This window comes from Vollenhovia emeryi, unplaced genomic scaffold, assembly GCF_000949405.1.
Source record: "Vollenhovia emeryi isolate VEMERY1.0 unplaced genomic scaffold, V.emery_V1.0 DF939138.1, whole genome shotgun sequence".
NCBI lineage: Eukaryota > Metazoa > Arthropoda > Insecta > Hymenoptera > Formicidae > Vollenhovia > Vollenhovia emeryi.
Window position 1 is genome coordinate 2004716 of NW_011967228.1, and position 18457 is coordinate 2023172.

Consider the following 18457-nt stretch of genomic DNA (forward strand, 5'->3'; position numbering starts at 1 on the left):
AGATATGGACTGACCGCTGCCTTCCGAGAAAAAGTCCAGAGAATTTTATTGGATGATGACTGGGAGAAATAAAAGAACGAGCTTAAACGCCGTAAATCTCCATTGTATGAAATTTCATTTCACTTTTGTGTTTAACAAAGAGAAGGGGAAATTTTTCAAAAATATATTTCAAAGTATAATATAGCTAGCCGTTTACTGACGCAGTCGTCAAAGATTTAAGACAAAAAAATTCGAGTTGCAGCTCGGGTAAATCATACTCACGACTCAGAAAAAGCATCGTCACAGCATAGTACAATTGTTATGGTTTTTTTCATCAGACCGCGATAGACTCATAGAATATCATTCGCTCACTGTTTGTGCAAATGTGTTGCTTCCCATCCAGGATAATGTTTGTCTTGCATCTGTGTATGCACAGGGATCGGCCGTAAGATTTTCGATCTGCAGTAGAAGCTCGTGTCGCAGATTGTTAACATAAATATATGCCCGGTCTCAAGTGCAGGCTTTATTAAATCGATACCACGATGGTACGGCTCGTAGAGAGAGAGAGAGGCTCTTTTCTCGTAGGATACGTCCCTCGGGATTGCCAGACCGGAAATCGCGTCTTCTTCCGGAAATATCACTCTGCCGAACATATCGTGCAAGACCCGCGAAATTGACTCGCAATGGAAGATTGGATTTCCGTTCATTGATTCACATATTTGTGTACGCTCCAGTTTCTTTGTTTCTATTTTTCGACATTTCGCAATTTGCGTTATTATAGTTTACGAGAATACAAATTAATTTGTCCGATTTTATTGATCCTTAAGAATGTATAGATGAGTAATTAACAAGCTATTCTTTACTTACACGTATCACACAAAATAATTCTTATTAAATTTAAAACGCACGTTAACTAAATTAATTACATTGATTAATGATAGACGTTTAAGAAATTAAGAGAGTGAAGACTTTACGAATTTGGCTTTTTCTCTTTACCTATTTCTTTCAAAGTTCTGGACGTGTTCGCATTTTTCTCGAAAAGTGCAGCAAGTTTACTGCAAAATACACGAAGTCACATCACTGTAATTTTCAATTTTATTTTCGTAGAACATATATTAATATTCTTGTTTGTTAATATCTGGTAAAAATGAAGCAATGAATGAATATTAAAGAACAACATTATTTATATGTAGATGTTTCTTGAGATTACATCGCCAGGATGAAATTGAATTTTGATTTTACATTTTGGCCCATTGCATATTAATTCTATGTAATCGTTATTTCGATCTTACTAGATTTTATCATATCGCACAATATCCAAATGAAATTCATGATTAAAACATTTTTTAATCTTTTATATTAATAGAGAACGGCTCAACTTAGAATCTCTTGGCGATTCTTAAAATCTCTTTAATTAACAACCACAGCTGTAATTACACATATATTTTGACGTTTGTCTGATTTTATATGAATAATTGTTCCACTTTTCAAGGCTGAGCACAGCCTTAATCGAGTCCTAATTAAAATGTGACTATTATTCGCGTCTTAAAATGCGTAACTTCATACCGTGTATTTCACTTGGTACGCTTTCAAGACGACATTTAAGTAACGACTATAAATACAAGCATGAGACATTTGTTTGGACATACATAACTCCTCGGAGCATAATTCTTACCTCGTTTCTCTAGATTATCCGCCTTTTTATTTCTCGTCGTTTCCCCGCCAGCGGATTTATAGTGGATTTTCGCTCGACGTCGACGAAAAATATGACGGCGCTTTCGGTTAAAGGCTTTTTCGCAGGAAGCGTTATACATCATAGATTACAAAATCGCCGCGCACTTAAGTGTCGGTTAAAAGCTCGTGAAATCGTACGATTTTTCGTGCGCGAATCGCTCTTACAATTTCCTCCATTGTCACGAAACACGTATTGCAAATATTTGCGAGCAAGTTTCACGCAAACGCACTGCAAATATACTATCGTACAATAAATATACATATTACATTTCCATGAAACAATTTCCCCATTTCTCCGGCATCATTGTTTGCACTATCGATTTCCTATATGATTTGGTCATTAATGGATAGATGAAATTTTTGATAAAAAGTCGATGTCGTCGTAGCGATTCATAATGTTATTATAACTCCTTCTTATGCATTTATTCTTCACAAATTAATATTTAAATTGAAAAGCTAATTGAACGTCCGAAAAGCACGTAATCAAATTGTAGGTAATCTTTACCGTCAGGTTATTTGCTTCTTCTTTCTATATCGTGACAAACTAATGATTGGTAGTCTAGATTCTGGTTTTCGCCGCGCGATAACACTCAACGTATTTATCATATTCCACGTGAGAGCCTCACCGAAACTTTGGCACTAAATTTCGGATATGAATAGATGCCATAACATTAATCCCAACTTCTAAGACGTACCTACGACTCACTTACGATAAATTAATGTTAAACTACGTGCTAAATAAGTCATTCTCATTGATAATCTTTCCTTTCTTCTTACTTAGTTGATAAGTTTATAAACATTTACAATAGTGCACGATGCATATTATATTTGCGCTATAGCAAGAAATCCGTCCGCAACTCTATGTGTTACGGTTTTCTTGAATGTGAAACCGCAAAGTTGGAGCTCATATTCCCTTCCTTTTGAGAGTAAATACGGTCCAGAGTTCGTTCTGGACCGTAGTTCTCCAAAGCAGAATATACTTCAGCGCTATTACTGTTGGCGCACGTAATAAACTAGTAGTAAGACGGAAAGCTAATCCCATAACGTACACCGCTATTAGCATATTATCAATCTTAAAATTACAAATAATGATAACATCGTTTAAGATATACTGTCTTTCAAAATCATTGCAAGATTCTACAAGAGTGACGATTATTTTTCATCGTAAAACACAACTGCATCGCGTTTATTTTACTGTAACAGTTATTTTTTCGTTCCATGGCAAAAAATTAAACGTCGCCGAAAGACGGTGTTGTTCCGTGATGAAGAACTCTCCACTCTCCTCTCTTTATCAATAGTGATTTATCTAAAATTGAAAAAAGATTGAAGATTAAGAAGAATTATTCGGGGTAAAGATATCAACTCCGCTTCTGCGGAGTCTGAAATCTGATCGAGGAGGTCATCAATCTCGTCCACGAAGGAGACGACCTTTTTCAAACGATTGAGCCACTTGAGACAATTCATGTCGAGGAGATGCGCATCTTCCGCTTATTTAATCCAATTTTAACGTAAAGCACCGCCTGAAATTGTTCGGCGCGATTTTATCTATGCTTACTATTCGGATCTATTATACATTGAACTCTCTCGGTACCAATAATGTATGCCGTAAACAAAAGGTTGATCGCATAGCTGAAATTGAGGGTGGCTGCTGGGTCAGCGAGTAGCGGGTGGAGGGGTCAAGGTTTGTTCCCGATTCGTGAATTATTCAAGAATTATTTACAGGGAATTGCAAATTTGTGCTAGAATATCATTTAGTTACTGTAATTATTAAATGTAATCAGCGTCAAATAATTATTGAGTAGTCGCGAATAAATATTTATTAGCAAGAGGCTATGTACGAATAGACAGGTACTTTTTTCGGTTGCAGCTTATCCGCTTGTCCGAGCAGGTGCAATAAATTTAAGCACAAGAACTCGATCGGTTTTCGAGGCGCGCTCCTCGAGTTGTTCGCGTTCAGTTGCCTTAAAAATGCAATAGCGCCGACTCGGGATGCAGTGTCTGCGGTAGCGTTAATGGTGACGGCTGCCAATTTATTACTATTACGCGCAACGCGTCATTACGATCGCGTTTGCCGTGACGATCGCATTTACCATTACCTGTCGTACCGCCGATGCTCAAACTCGGACTCGTTACAACAACGCGATCCGTTCGATGGGCATTTTAATCGAGTTTGGAGATCTATCGCCGCGCAATCTGATACCGCTCAAAGTCCTAAAGAGGAATCACTGTCGTAAATCTATTTCACGAAATAGAACGTCGTGGATCGATAGATGCGCCGCTTATGGAGAAACCGGCGTGCCACTGACGACGAATAATGCTATAATGTGAAATAATGATCGGGCCATATTCGGCTAAGCCGCTAAATCGTAGTTACGTGTGAGATGTCCTAGAATCATCCCGAGAGAGAGAGGGGGAAGAAAGAGACAGGGAGAGGGAAAGGGGGGAGAGAGAGAGAGAGAGATTAGCAACAAAATTGAGGATGGCTTATTTTTCCTTCATTTTTCCAGTTTTTACATCGTAGCTTTGTAATTGAGCTTTATATAAAGTTTTGTTAGAAGAAATGCTATTTGACATTGATTAAAGAAGATAAAAGACTTTTAAATTAAAAAAAAGAAGAAACTTTGCATCTCCTTCCTTGAAGTTTTATCGTCAAAATTAAGTTATTTTTAATTGTACATTACTTGAAAGCGGAAAAGACGGTAAGCGTCTTGTAAAATACTTCTTGTCGAGGAGGTAATGGAGGGATCAAAGATTCTAAATATAATACAAAGAACAATCGATTGTTTTGCGGCACCGTGTAAAGCGAATCGTCGTAGTTATCGACAACTCGTTGTCGCTGCAACATGTCAATGCTACGCGTAATAACGCACAAGTCATGACTATACTTTTCGGGGCATATGAGCTTGTCATACGCGACACTTTGATCGAGATTGCATCCTAACGAGAGACTCGTGCCACGAGCTTTGACATTTTGATTACATACGCAGCACGTTTGTGACAGTTTCTGAGCGGCTTATATATTCGGCACCAAACGTCGCATATGAAGTCAAAGTCACAGTGACAAAAATATAAAATGTATCGAGACCTATCGAGAACAGCGATTTAGACCTTTTATTTTCGACAAATAAAAGTTTGTATTACGTATCTTGTATAGGATATTTTTGCGATAAAATATACGTATAGGTATATAGATACAGATACATGTCAAGTATATATGCACATAGATATTTTTCACTTCAATTTATATGTATTTTTTTTACACATGTATAGAGTATCGTAACATGTCGGATTTACTTGATAAATTCTTTTGCAGACGCGTCGCCGAATTTCGTATTAAAAATTACGCTCATAACGTATTCAAATCCACACTTTTGCATAGATAGAAAACAAAAAATCTAATAATTTAATCTATCACACTGTCAGATATAGGTCACAGTCACGTTGAAGAACATTGTTCGATAATGGATTTGTCTCGCTGATAGTAAAAATTAAAAAAAAAATCCAACAAGTTTTGATAGCTGTAACTTTCATACTTGACAAATTGCCACGATCGTTTTGGAATTCGTAACATTGCGAGTTCAAACTAATTTTCCACGTGTGTGTATAACTCTCTATATAGACTTAACAATTTACGCCTGGATAGTAATTAAAAAATAATCGAACTCTTGAATTATATATGGGAAGATCCGTGCACGCCATATGACAAAATTTAAAAATAACGGTTGCAATTTAAGCTCCGGTCACACCGGTGCTTTTATACTTTGGATTATGGTTCCCATAGGGAATATTTTCCCATCAGGTGCTTCGAACTCGTTCGAATGAGCTCGCGTTCGTAGAGCGCTTTCTCCCCGAAGGATCGAAGATGTTGAAGTTGAGAAAAAAGTGGAAAGTCATCGTCATCTAGCCTTCCGCTGTTACTTTTTAGTCGTTTACTATCCGAGCTATAATTTTCTGAAAATCTAGGAAAAACGCCTATCGGCACAAATGCATAAAGGGGCGATCGTAACTGGCAGTAACGACGGTACGTCTATCGAATCGACTGTTACGGTTATTGCAGATGTGATATGGAAGCGATTGTGTCACATGGTAACACAGTAATGACCAAATCATGTGTTCGATGGTGCGTATAACCCGCTATTCGATAGGATAACCCAGAAGCGTCGTATCTTATTTAACGGTATTGTGCATTCGGAGAGAAAATGTGGCCGTTAAAAGTCTTTCAGCTCTTCTTAATATCTCGTTAAAAATTCCTCTCGCTTTCCGAAATCTTCGTTCACTTTCATATTGATAAAAAAATTAATCGCCAGAGCTTTCGTGTATGCATTTTTCTTTAGATTTTCGTTCATGTTTTATCCAGCGCTAATTCTCTGCAGTATCAAGATTTGCTATTACCGCCGCCTGTAAAAGCAGCGATATAAAAATTCGAAAACTTGTGAAAAGCTCTTATTTAACACTTTGCTGGAAAATATAGAGTTAAAGTTTAATATAGCAGGAATGAGGCACTAGAACTTTTCTTCAGAGAACCAATAGTTTTTAAGTTATAGCGAATAAAAATTAACGACTTTTCAAGAATCAAACTTCTAAAATCTAGAAAAACAGTAAGTCTCGTACCTCTTTATATCGTTTCAAATGGATTTTAACGGAGCATCTTAGCGATTTTATTTATTGAAGTACTTCTATTTCGTAAATAATAAGAAACGTACATAAAACTTACGAACGCTCTCGATTACTGAAAAACATTTCCATTTGTAACTGCGGTGTTTTCTCTCGCTCCTGAGAGATCGAGATGGATTAGTCAGTTGGAATGATTTACGCGGGATCCCGCAGTAGTTTGCGAAAATTATCGTCAGCCAATTACCATTTAGATGCGTAACAACGCGTATTGGCCTCGGTAATCGGTGATTACACGGCTAAAGAGCTATAAATTATGACAATGCAATAGAATTAGATTATTTCGATCGATGTTTATGGTACGTTTGTAGCTATAAGCGATTCTGATTGGGCGATACAGGAAGTTGTTACATAAATATCTCATTAAGTTGACAAATACGCTAACTATTGCGTTTGTCCGATGTCAATTAGGCGATGATAGCGTCACTTATCCATTTCAATATAATTAATAACGTGCCAATTACCATTAAATACATTTACTTTGTGTTCATTTCAATCAACATTTCATATTGCATATATTATTACACATATAACAAATAGCCAACTATATAGCGGAAATTTAATTTTAAGATCAAATGATAATTGTTGCTTTGTAGCCAATTAAGATATTATCATCAAATCGCGATAATTAAATAAATTAATTAAATGCTGCCGATGAAACCGAGGGGGAAGATTAATATAAATAACTAATTTTAATAAAGTGTTATAATAAATCAAAAGAAAACCTTAACGGTGCACACGTATCTTATTCAATATAAATATATTTTTTCTTAAAAAATGGTATTTTATATGACAGTCATATGACAGTCATATTTAGTTTTATATGACAGTCATAAAATTAATCTACTATCTTGCTTGTCTTTTATTTGATGCTTCTGGCTTTTCTTATATAAAAATGATATTAAAAACCAGTATACGCGTTAACAGAATACGTGTAATTGTACTCCATTAAAAAGTTATAAACGGATGTAGTTTGATGCATTTTAGAATTCATGTGCTTTTTCACGAATTATAATATATGATCGGTTTCTTTCTTACAAACAGAAATTACTTCTTCTTGTACGATACATTTTTAAATCCGAAAACATTTTTATTTAAACTTTTTCTTAGAAATGAAGTCGAAATACAATTTTTCAGTTATCATAAAATGCTACGATTCAATTATGCCCCGATACCGTGATACTCTTCCTTATTTTTTTTAACAATGCTAATTATATAAAATAAAAAAGATAAATTTCAACACAACGTTTATTTATATTGCGAATATTTTAACGGAGTGACAGCATATTTAAAAAAAAAGACGAGCAAGTGGAATTTATCGAAAAAGTTCTTGAGCGCTTATGATTTAAGGCATCGAGTAAACTGAGATGAATATAACTCGTTACGGTAATTTATTGCGAAAATTCTGACACTGATTAATGGTCGGTCGCCTTTACCACAGCAAGCGTAACCATATTCGTTTGGGGAAATATTAGCATCATCATCCGAATCCATACCTAATTAATCTCCAAGTGATTGTCTCAATGATCATCTCAGCTAATTTGCGCTTGCGCAAAGGAAGGAGTCAGTTGAAAAAGTTACGGCGGAAAATGAGAAAATGGCAGGCTGTAAGCATCAACAATCATTATTAACTTCTAAATAAAATTGCAATCTCGATAAAAAAAAATTAAAATAATATGTTCTGCGGTTTTTATTATCTACTACCTAAAGCGATACACAATCACGAAGAAACGAATTCTTTTATTATAAACGTACAAAAATTAGCGAAGACATGGATTAGTATTGAAAAGTTCGCGTAACTAATACTTTTCCACTATTATATGGTATATTAAAAATATACCTTTTATTCCATCAAATTTTGAGTAAAAATTTATGTATTTCTGACATATATTTAATTATATGGAAATTAATACCAAGAATTAATTACAATTAAATCGTAATAAATTACATAAAGAATGTATGAGCAAAAGAGAGATCCATTAAAAGAGTTTACGGTTACATAAAAAATATCTTCAGTCTATTACTCAAATAAGATATGGAAAAGTGCAGTATTGACACTTTTTGCTTGATGCTTTATTACATTATATAAGTAATAACATCTCCCTTTTCAGTATATAATTTTTAATTTAAAAAATATAAGGTAGATATAGATCTGCACCCTTCAATTTATTAATTACATGCCGAAAATGTCAGAGTATCATGGAATGTAAATCAAGCACTTTAAAGGAAGATGGAGAAAATGAATGCCATTCTATTCGATTATTTTTACTAAAATTATGAAAAATATAAGGCTCTATTTATTCTCGTACATGTTCGATTGTGTTCGATGTATATTGTGCAAACGGCACGTTTCATTAAGACTAGAGGTAGATGAATCTAATCGTAACTTGCGCCGTCTCGTGACACTTAATTAAAAGGCATAGCATTCGGGTTGCAATTAATTTCGCCATCTACTCGGCAAAGTGGCTGTCGAATAGAGAAACATGAAAACGGCAAGTGCATCGTCAGAATAGGGCAATTGACTACGTATAATCGCTGTTTAAACCGATCGTGTAAACTGCAAGCAGGTAAAAGCGTTGTCTCGGTTTAATTTCCGCAAAAACCTTGATATTATCCCCATCAGGGAGAATGAAAAGAGCCTCATTCGTGCTGATGCAATGAAAATTTTAATCTACAAGCTCTGTTGTTGTACAATTAACAAATGCAAATTCAAAAGAAACCTTTTTTTTATATTAAAATGCAAAACGAGTAAAGAAGTTTGCATTTTAATATATTACATATAATATGCAAAACAACTTGAAATGAATATTTCGAATGGTCAACTACAAGTTTAACGATAAATTAGACGCGAGCCAAATCTATGCAATTGATATAATCTGCGTGCGAATCAATCAACAATATGACATTGTCAGTTTACTTGAATAATTGCAAGAGAATTGTGCCCAAAGTCATCTTCCTCGAATCGCGAGCACTTTCTTTTCGGACGCGCGTGTTTTCGCGAGGATTTTATCGTGGGGATACTTTAACCGCGTTAACGAAAACCGAAACGATCAGCCCTCGAAGAGTCGCATAAATCACAACATCGACGATCCCGGGCTTATCAAATAGTCGAAGTACTCGCTGCGAGGAACAGAGTGCACAGTCGATATACACGGAGGAGGAACGTCGCCGCTACCCTGTCGTGAAATACGGCCGTGGAAATAACTTTCTTCGCGGGACGGAGGTACGTGCCAAGTCGTACGTCTACCGTAAAATTTATCAAGAAAACGAGCCGCGGCTCTAATGGGAACATGATTTTTACGAGGCTGTTTTTTTCATGACGCCCGGCCCGCGCGCAACTTGTTACACACCCGCTCCGCCTGCAATTACGACGAGCAGGACCGCGGAATGTAACGCGCGGGGGGTAACTTTTTCTCCGTTGCATCGTTTAAGAAGAAATTTCACTTACACGCTCCTATACGTTGAACGCCAAGCGTCATCGGGCGATCGCTCTTTTTCGTGCGCCCGAACGTGTAAGCGGCGGGCTCTTGAGCGCGCTCGCCGGAAGAGAAACTTCGATTTTAAGTACGCGTCCACGGAAAAAAAGGCTTCAATTTTATTTTTGGAATGATAGCGTTAAATAATTGCCGGTTCACTCATTACGCGCCATATACGTGCTCCTGTGTGGCGCTAAAGAATGATAATTTCCTTAATGCTGCCTTTCGAATGTACCATTAATCGGGATATAATCACAAGGTCGAGGCGAAACATTTTAATGCAAATGCATTATCTTTGCATTCGGCAGTCACGTAGTGAATTTTGAAGGGACGCGAGATGAGAGACAGAAAATGTTTTATTTCTTGCATCAACGTCTTTAATTACAGACGAGTAACTTCGTCGAAATTTGCCGAAGATTGGGATCGTGCGAATCGCGAATGCCGTCGAGTTCCTCGTCTCCTCAGCTCATTTTTCGCGGTAGTCAGTTGAATCGATCGATCCGACGAATCGCAAAAACGAACGAAACGAAGGGTCGCGGCGGTTAATCGCCGCAGCCGCCAAGACATCGACAGGGATGGTCGCGAGAGCACTTTAACGAGACCGGCCTTTCTCGTGAGAGCTCTCTCGTCTCATATATGTTTGCCGCTATTATGATGCAGGAGAGTATTTTTCTGGGAAGTAATTTCGAGGGCTAACTCGTCGCATCGCTTTCTCTCGGGTCTTCGCGAAATTGAGCCGCGCTTTTGCGGCAGATCCGCGATCAAATTGTATTCCGCGTTATTACACCTTTTTTTATGCGCGCGCGCGGCCTCCTCGCATCTTCGTGCCCGGTATCGATATCGCCGTGACCGGGCCCGGCCGTTCGCGGTCGCAAGAAGTATGCATGATGGCCGGTAACGTTCAATCATACTCGCGGAAGATGCCCAGCTTTTACGAGCAGCACGAGTTACGGCGACGAGGAAACTTTCGTTTGCGTTGTAACCATCGATTACCGCGAGAGAGCGGAAAATCGAGCCGCGTTCTTTGCGATATCACGTTCGAGTGTACCGCGGGCTCTCTGTCACGTCAATGTGGAGCATCACTGTACGTCAGTCGCTTCGCGTGACTTTCGCGATCACATGTCGTTAACTTGAAAAGGGGGTTGTCGATTTCGTGCACGACTCGGAATATATTCATTGTTTCTCTATTTGTAGAAGAGATGCGCAATAAATGGTAGATATAATATGCCACGCGTTTTAACGAGACGTTAATGGTAGTGAAAGCGACGTTAGCTAATGTTTGGTAAAGTCTTTGAAGAATGTACGAAGCGCGGCTTCAGCGGAAGAGGTATTGTTCCGTAACATAGTGCAGGTGCGCTGAAATAAGCTTAATGGACACGCAGCTGCATGCATACACTGCAGCTTATAGCGGCAGTAATGCAGTTAAATTCGTACACGTTCGCGAGAGAAACCGGATAGGCGTAAATTGGATGACCACCGAGACAACGTTACGAGAACACACGGGATGTTCTCTCTATCGGATAGTCGTAAGTTCTTTGATCAGTTTAGAGTCTCTTTGGTATTGAAATATCTTCATTTCCTCGCACTTAAATATCTAACTAATTGTAAGCCTCAAATTGCAATTCCACTAAAAGAAGTGAAATTATAAACCACCGACAAGGCGTCTGCAAACGTAAAATTTTAACGGTTAAATAAAGATTCTGGATAAAGTAAAAATTAAAATTTTTGAAGAAAGAACGAGTCTTTGTGCGCTCAAAAGCTCGTCTCGTGTGAGAATCTCAGTAACTTACAGTTGTTACTTTGTACGCGAAGAATTATTGACGCGTCGAGTAAAAATTTTTATTCCGGAAAACTTAACTATCTCACTTGTTAATGAATCTATAAATAAAGTGGAGATACAGAGAGAAGAGATAAGAACGGGCTGTCATGATAAAAATAGAAATGCCAGCTGAGATCAGATGAGAAAGCACGTAAGGTACATTGAGCTAGGGATATTATAATCCTTGCAGAGAGAAATGCATGGGGGAAATAATTACTAGAAAATTATGTCGGTAACTTCTAACGATTCAATTACTAAACTCTGGTAATTATTTAGTGCTTTTGTCGTTGCCAGCTAGCGCATTTTCTGTAAGGAAACGCTTATGTAAATGTATATTCTATGGTGTTGCAGCGAAAAGTTCTAATTGGAAATTTAATATTTTATGGACGCAATTATCGTTCCCGTTACGTCAATTATCTCGCGTGGAAAATGTCATAGGCAGCTCCTCGGAGGAGAAAAAGGAGAAAGATGGGGGGGAAAAAAATTTGCTTCTCGGATGCTGTGTGGCGGCTTAATTTTATCAGACGCCTGTTTCCAGCATCGTGTCAGCGACCCCCCTCTCTCCCGTTCTTTTTCTCTCCGTGAGGCTCTTTTTCTCTCAGCTCGAGACGCATTCCTAGTAAAAATAAACGAGTTCCTCCGGCGTGGTTTCTGCAATCGCGAGAGAAGGGAACCTCAGCCGCCGCCACCGTCGTCGTCGCCACCGCCGCCTCCGTCGCCGTCGTCGTCGTCGTCGTCGTTGTGCTTTCATTGTATGCAATACACCGGCTTCAGGATGCATCCAATATACGCGACTGCGAAAGAAAGACGAATAACGAAGATATCAACACGAGCAAAGTCTCGTGTAAAGATCATCATAGTAATCATAATTCTTTTTCTGATTCTGCGCGACTGACATTAAGGGAAACATTTAAAATATCTGGACTTTTTAAGAAAACTATTAAGATTCGTATTGAAGACAGTACGGTATATTGGTTGATGATCCTTCAGTAATTTCGTTTTTATTTCCGACAGAAATTACGTATCTCTGTTTCATTGTTCAATATAATAATTGCTGGTGTCTTTTCTCTATTTTTACTTTGCGGATAGAATGACTACTCTCAAAGCTAAGTTATGAGTGAAAGCTTTATATCTAATAACAATGTCAATAACAGCGATGGTTTCGTCAGACGCAAAGTAATAGATTCAAAGGGTGGTTCAATACCAACTCTCTCGATTTCATCTCTGTTTCTCTTTGCCCTCCTCTTCACGATGGTCTGTATACGCGGCAATGGTACAAATATGAATTAAGTTCTCGAATTGCAGCTGAAACGCAAGCAATAACTGTCAACCGGTCATGCTGTGAGAGCACAAGCTCTATGACATTTTCCTGAAGGAGCAATTAAAGTACAACGATTTAATTTATGAATATTGAAAAGATCAAAAATAGAAACAGCGTCCATACGCGCGTTTGGCATAAGTGAAACGTGATAATTAGAGTTTACTTTCTGATTGTATGTTTCTTAATTGAAAAAAAAAAGTAAATTATTGTAGACCGGAGTTACTTTGATCACACATAAGGCAGCGATCGCTCCTGATGGGATTCACTACCGACGTTTTGTGCGCCAACTCTCTCCTTCCTGAAAGCGACAGCGCGTCGCTCCGAGCAATCTCTTGTAGTAAATTAACAGGCAAGAAGGAAATTGAGTGTATAATTAGCTGCAATTTAATTCAATCCGAAGGGCTTTCTTCCAAATTGAGTTAAATATACATTTAGCGTAAAATAAGGAATTACATATTATGAAGCTGTCCCGCACAATCTCGTAACGCATAATCTTCATTTTATAAATGGCTTTAGAATATTCATTACTCTCGGTGTTTACGATCATTGTTACGTTTCTTTTCTCTCCTTTTTTTATTTCTCTTCCTGCTCTTTTTTGTGCGCACGGTGATAACTGGAAAATGCAGACGAGCGCATTGCATAATGCTGACGAATTGCATAATAATTTGAATTGCATCGCGAGAAATTCTGCGTTTTATGCGAGCGCTTTTGTTCGTTAATTAAAAACGATATACTCCAATATTCTCATTGTCGATCTACCACTCGCACGAAGAACGCCGTGCGTGTGTTCTAAGAGCGAGGGCTCTAAGAGCGAGGGCTCTAAGAGCGAGAACCAAAAAGAAAAGAAAGAAGCAATCGTCGCTCGTGCGCGATCGTGCGTTACAGGAAAGTATGCAAAAATAAGAAGCAGTTTTTAACTTTATTTTCAACTTCGAGATTTTCCATCGCATCTTCCTTAAAAAGCGCCATTACTAAAGTTGTGCGTTCTTTTGCTGCGCGAGTTCTAACAAAAAAAAAACGAGAAACGACGTAAAAGCGAAGTTCTGTATAAATTCGTTACACGAACGCGATGCTCGTGAGAAAAATCGTTCGCAAATGTCCTGAATAGGGTGGCCGAGTCCGATAATGGAACGTATGCTGTGGCATTCGAAATTCAATTTTTTTAAGTTAGTTTTCCAAGACACGTCTTACAACTAGCACGGTTCGCGTTTGACTTTCGGAAACACTTTCCAGATTTGAACAGGAGATCTCTTTGTGCGAAATAATGTCACGTTACTTAGACTACAGTCAAGAATGATTTTGCTAGAAGCAAAGATGTGATTGCGAATACACGCAATCGTATTTTATTCACAATCTGCTCGCCTTGTGATTCAAACCGTCCGCTTTGCGATAAAACGAATGCAAAATGTTTGTTTATTTTGAGTAAACAATGTGTAGCAAATCCATTAAAATGCACATCAAATTTCTTTTTATTAAAATAAAAAAAAACGACGTTCATGCCTCGAATGGCTCTATTGCGTCGGCATACGCCTAGCAAACTTATAAAAAATCATATTTAAATTTTGTGCCAACATTTTGTACGTGTCCGTGTGTGCGTAAAACAATATATACATAATTTAAAATTGCAGCTAAGTTGCCATATACGAAGTTAGTAACACATTCAAAACTTCTTATTCCTTGGTCATTTAGGTTACTAGCAAAAAATATTAAATCGGAATACTATTAAATACAATAGAGAGAATACAATGGAGAGAAATACAATAGACAGAACACAAAAGAATACAATAAAATAGCAATATTTTAGGAATTTAAATCTTAAAAATTGAACAAAGCACCCGGGAAAAAAAGTTTAGATATAATTGTGTATAATGTTGCAGATATAGTTATACATGGATTCTGATCTAATCACATATAAATAGATAAAATTATATTTATACGTAATTTGATATAATTTTGTATAATTTAATCTACATTTTTTCCCGGGCAATTAAATGAAAGCTTGAATATTAATTATCATTTTATATATCAAAGTTTTCAAGTGCAACGTGTAGATATTAGACAGAAATATTTCGAAACTCAATCACAAATATTTATTCACACGTGCTTGTGACAAATCTTTCGCGCGACGGATTCTTAAATAACAACTGCACCAGAAGTTATTACTATATGAACAATCTGTATCGTCCGTAACTCCATTCGCCGCAAATTCGCCACGCAAAACGCAACAGATCATATCGAAAGTTGCTGAAGCTCTACTCACCTCGTAGAAGTAAAACGAGTCAATCTGCTCCGTCGTATTGACGTCCGGCAGCGATGTGACGTTGATGTAATCCAAGGGATAGAGCTCGTCGGTGACGTTCTCCAATTCTCCGGCGCGCTCCCGATCGAAACCGGCCGTCAGATTCCAATCGTCGATCAGCGCTTGGTTCGCGTCCCCGGACATGGTCGTTCCCATTGACAATATCCACACGATCTCTGCCGCTCAGGTTTTCGCTCCGTGTACTGTCCGCGAAAGGGTCATGTCGCCGGTTAGATGTTGGCCGGCTTCGTGTTTAAGGAGACACTCTCGCAATGATTGCAATTTGTCTTCCGTTAGTTAGCCAGGGACACGAAGCACTTAGGCGAGTACAGGGTGGTCCGCAAAGTCCCGTTTCTGATCTTCCGCGACTCACTCGATGCGCTAGGAATATTTGAAGGAACAATTGAACGATTCAGTCCGTACACGTTCGAAACGGGAAGAGATACGTGTGTGTTCCCGCGCGAAAACCATCGCTGCGCGAAATTTAGCATTGCTTGTTTACAGCTGCATTCACTGGTATCGAGTTCTTAAGTTCTAAAAGAGAACAGTTTGCTTCTTTCTGCATGAGGTCCAGTGGCCGTCCAAGTGAGCCCAATTATTTGCCTAATGTAAAGAAATTGCATTCGATAATAAAAGGTTCATTTATAAAAATAAAACTATACTTAACGAATCCAAGAACAATTCCTAATCGCACTGATCGTATCGTGGAAGTAACGGCCAAGAAAAATAGACAAGGAAGTCGATATCGCGAAAATTTACGCTCGAATCGCCCCGTTGTTCGCCAAGAGCCCGGGCGCTACGACGATTTTCCGCCCAAGAAATTCGCCGCGCGGAAGAATTACAACTCCGATTTTTACTTTCCGTTCCGTTCCGTAGGACGATGACTCGACGGGAAATCCGATGTCGCTCGTTTGTACGTCATCGAGAAACGTCGTAGTCAATTTCTCGCTGGCTCACGAACGAACGTTGCGGCTTGTCACGATCCGGCCTTTTAGATGTTGGCGAACCCGCCGAACGATACATCTCCCGTGATGTCGTAATGAATTACCGAGCGCATATTAGTAGTAACACGAGTTGACAGGTGGACAAACAGCCATTGTGTTAACGGAAATTAAGCAAAGTCTTCCATGTCGCGAAGCATCGCTTTGACAGACGGAACATAAATTTCTTCCGGTAATTTTGTCTTTTGCCACGAGCAAGCTGATTAAACTGGCCGCGCGGGATGGTCGTTTGTATAGTAATACGAACACAATTCTGCTTTGCTGTTTGATGGAACAATTCTCGTTATTTCTGTAAACGTTAGAATTAACTTCATCCCAAGAGTAATAGCTTTTGTACCTCGGTCCCTTGTAAAAGGCACCTAATGTTTCATTAATAATATTCAATTATTTTTTTAAGACGATTAGTAGAATTTTATTCTGGTATCAGAAGTAATTGTTAAATTGTGACACGTGTTAAACAGTTTGTTGCCACTTTTGTAAAAGAAACTGCAGTGTAAACTGTTAATAATAATAATATTAATGCCAGTATTGTAAAGAACCTGTTGAAATTTTCATATAAATTAATACTAAATTTTAATTTACATATATGATAAATTTGCATTTGCATGCAAACAACTGCCATTATGTGAGTAAATTAAGTAACGTTTGAAAATTGAGTGTATTATAGTCTGAAACGTAGACGATACATTCTCCGCGGTGCTGTTTAATTTAGTGGTTCGGCCGACTAGCGTGTCACTCCGTTTCGAATACGAGTAACTAATGACCGCGTGCAGTTGGCTATTAATTAATTAGGGATCTTCCTCGCGTTGTTTTTTCTATTTTATATTTTTGAAACGGACCTCGAAGAAACATTTGTTTCCAGGCGATTGCCCGTTTGCTTTGATTATCCGCTCGTGCTAAATCTTGGCGCGCCATGTGATACATTTCGTACATTTCCTGGGCACATTAACACACGTGCGTTTGTGTCGCTCGGTACTGTAATAAAAATAAAGAAAACCGAAGCGCTATTCGCATTTCAACGGCACTTTAGATCGGACAGAGATTGAAAATGGAGTCTCTTTTTAGTCGCACCTTCTTAAACGACATGTCTACTTTGTATATTGAAATTTTTTCCTTTAAATTGTAACTTTGTAAACTGGAATCACATGTTGGAATTTTACACTTTTTCAGAATATAATTGCCAAGCAAATTTAGAATTTTAATTTATATGGAATATAAATTTGAATAACGAACGTGGTTATTTAAAATGTTCGGATTATAAAGGTCAGCATTTTTACATACAGGACACAAACTATTTCGGTATCTGTCAGGAAACAAGAATAGCTTTATTAAGCAGGGCAGATTGTGTCCCAAGAGACGTTAATGTAACTATTTTTTTTATTTTGTATCGATTTTGTATCGAATCTCTCTACCTTCTCGACGTTTTCACTCTCTCAAAACGAGTCGATTGGTTTTAACGCTCAATTACGTTTCGCGTAAACATTCGAGCGTTGTTAAACAAACTGTTGTTCCCAAGTTGGCGATTAATTTCAATATAAACGTACTCCGCGGATATTCGTCATGCCTTTGTCGAGCGCATCGATATATAATAGCAATCACGCCAGAAGCAACTCTTGAGAAGTTCTGGGATGTAAATCGAAAACCGTTCGCGTTTCCCGACACGAATGGAACAGGAGTTCGCCCGTGACGCGCTTCACTATCCCCCCGGTTAGTGAAGCGCGTAACGAGCAAAGGATTACTAGTCTCTCGGGACAAAAAATAATTTCTTGAATGTGGCCTGTATCAGACTGTTTTTCCTATATCCCTTGTTTCGCCCCTAGGGTGAAAGTTTGCGCGCGATTGTTCGTACGTCACAAAAAAGAAAATTATTTTTGGTTAACACGTGTAGGCGTTTGTTAATGACTTTTACGCACGTGGCTAATTTATAAGAATACCCGATCGGAAACGTACGGTGATTATTATTAATTAGGAAATATATTAATTGGGAAACCAAGCAACGGTTTTTGTTAATACTCGTGTGGATCGTGACGGAACACTCGTAGACTGATGGAGTCTTTCATCATTTGATAAAATTTTCACTTATTGTGTTTTTTTTAATGCTTGTGCGATGTTAATAAATATTACATTTACACACGGAAAAAAACATTTAGCTGCTGT

General features: G+C 38.0%; 1 protein-coding gene across 4 annotated transcripts in view; it reads right to left on the minus strand.

Moving 5' to 3' along the window:
* LOC105567395 (cardioacceleratory peptide receptor-like) overlaps positions 1 to 18457 on the minus strand; it is a 64213-nt gene that overhangs the window by 39686 nt on the left and 6070 nt on the right. For 3 of the 4 annotated variants that reach the window (XM_012022246.1, XM_012022248.1, XM_012022249.1), the window contains exon 2: positions 15261 to 15902. In XM_012022246.1, coding sequence (XP_011877636.1) covers positions 15261 to 15455 — 195 coding nt within the window. In that variant the 5' untranslated portion in view covers positions 15456 to 15902. The remainder of the gene's footprint in view (positions 1 to 15260; positions 15903 to 18457) is intronic. The other variant, XM_012022247.1, reaches the window with a different exon arrangement.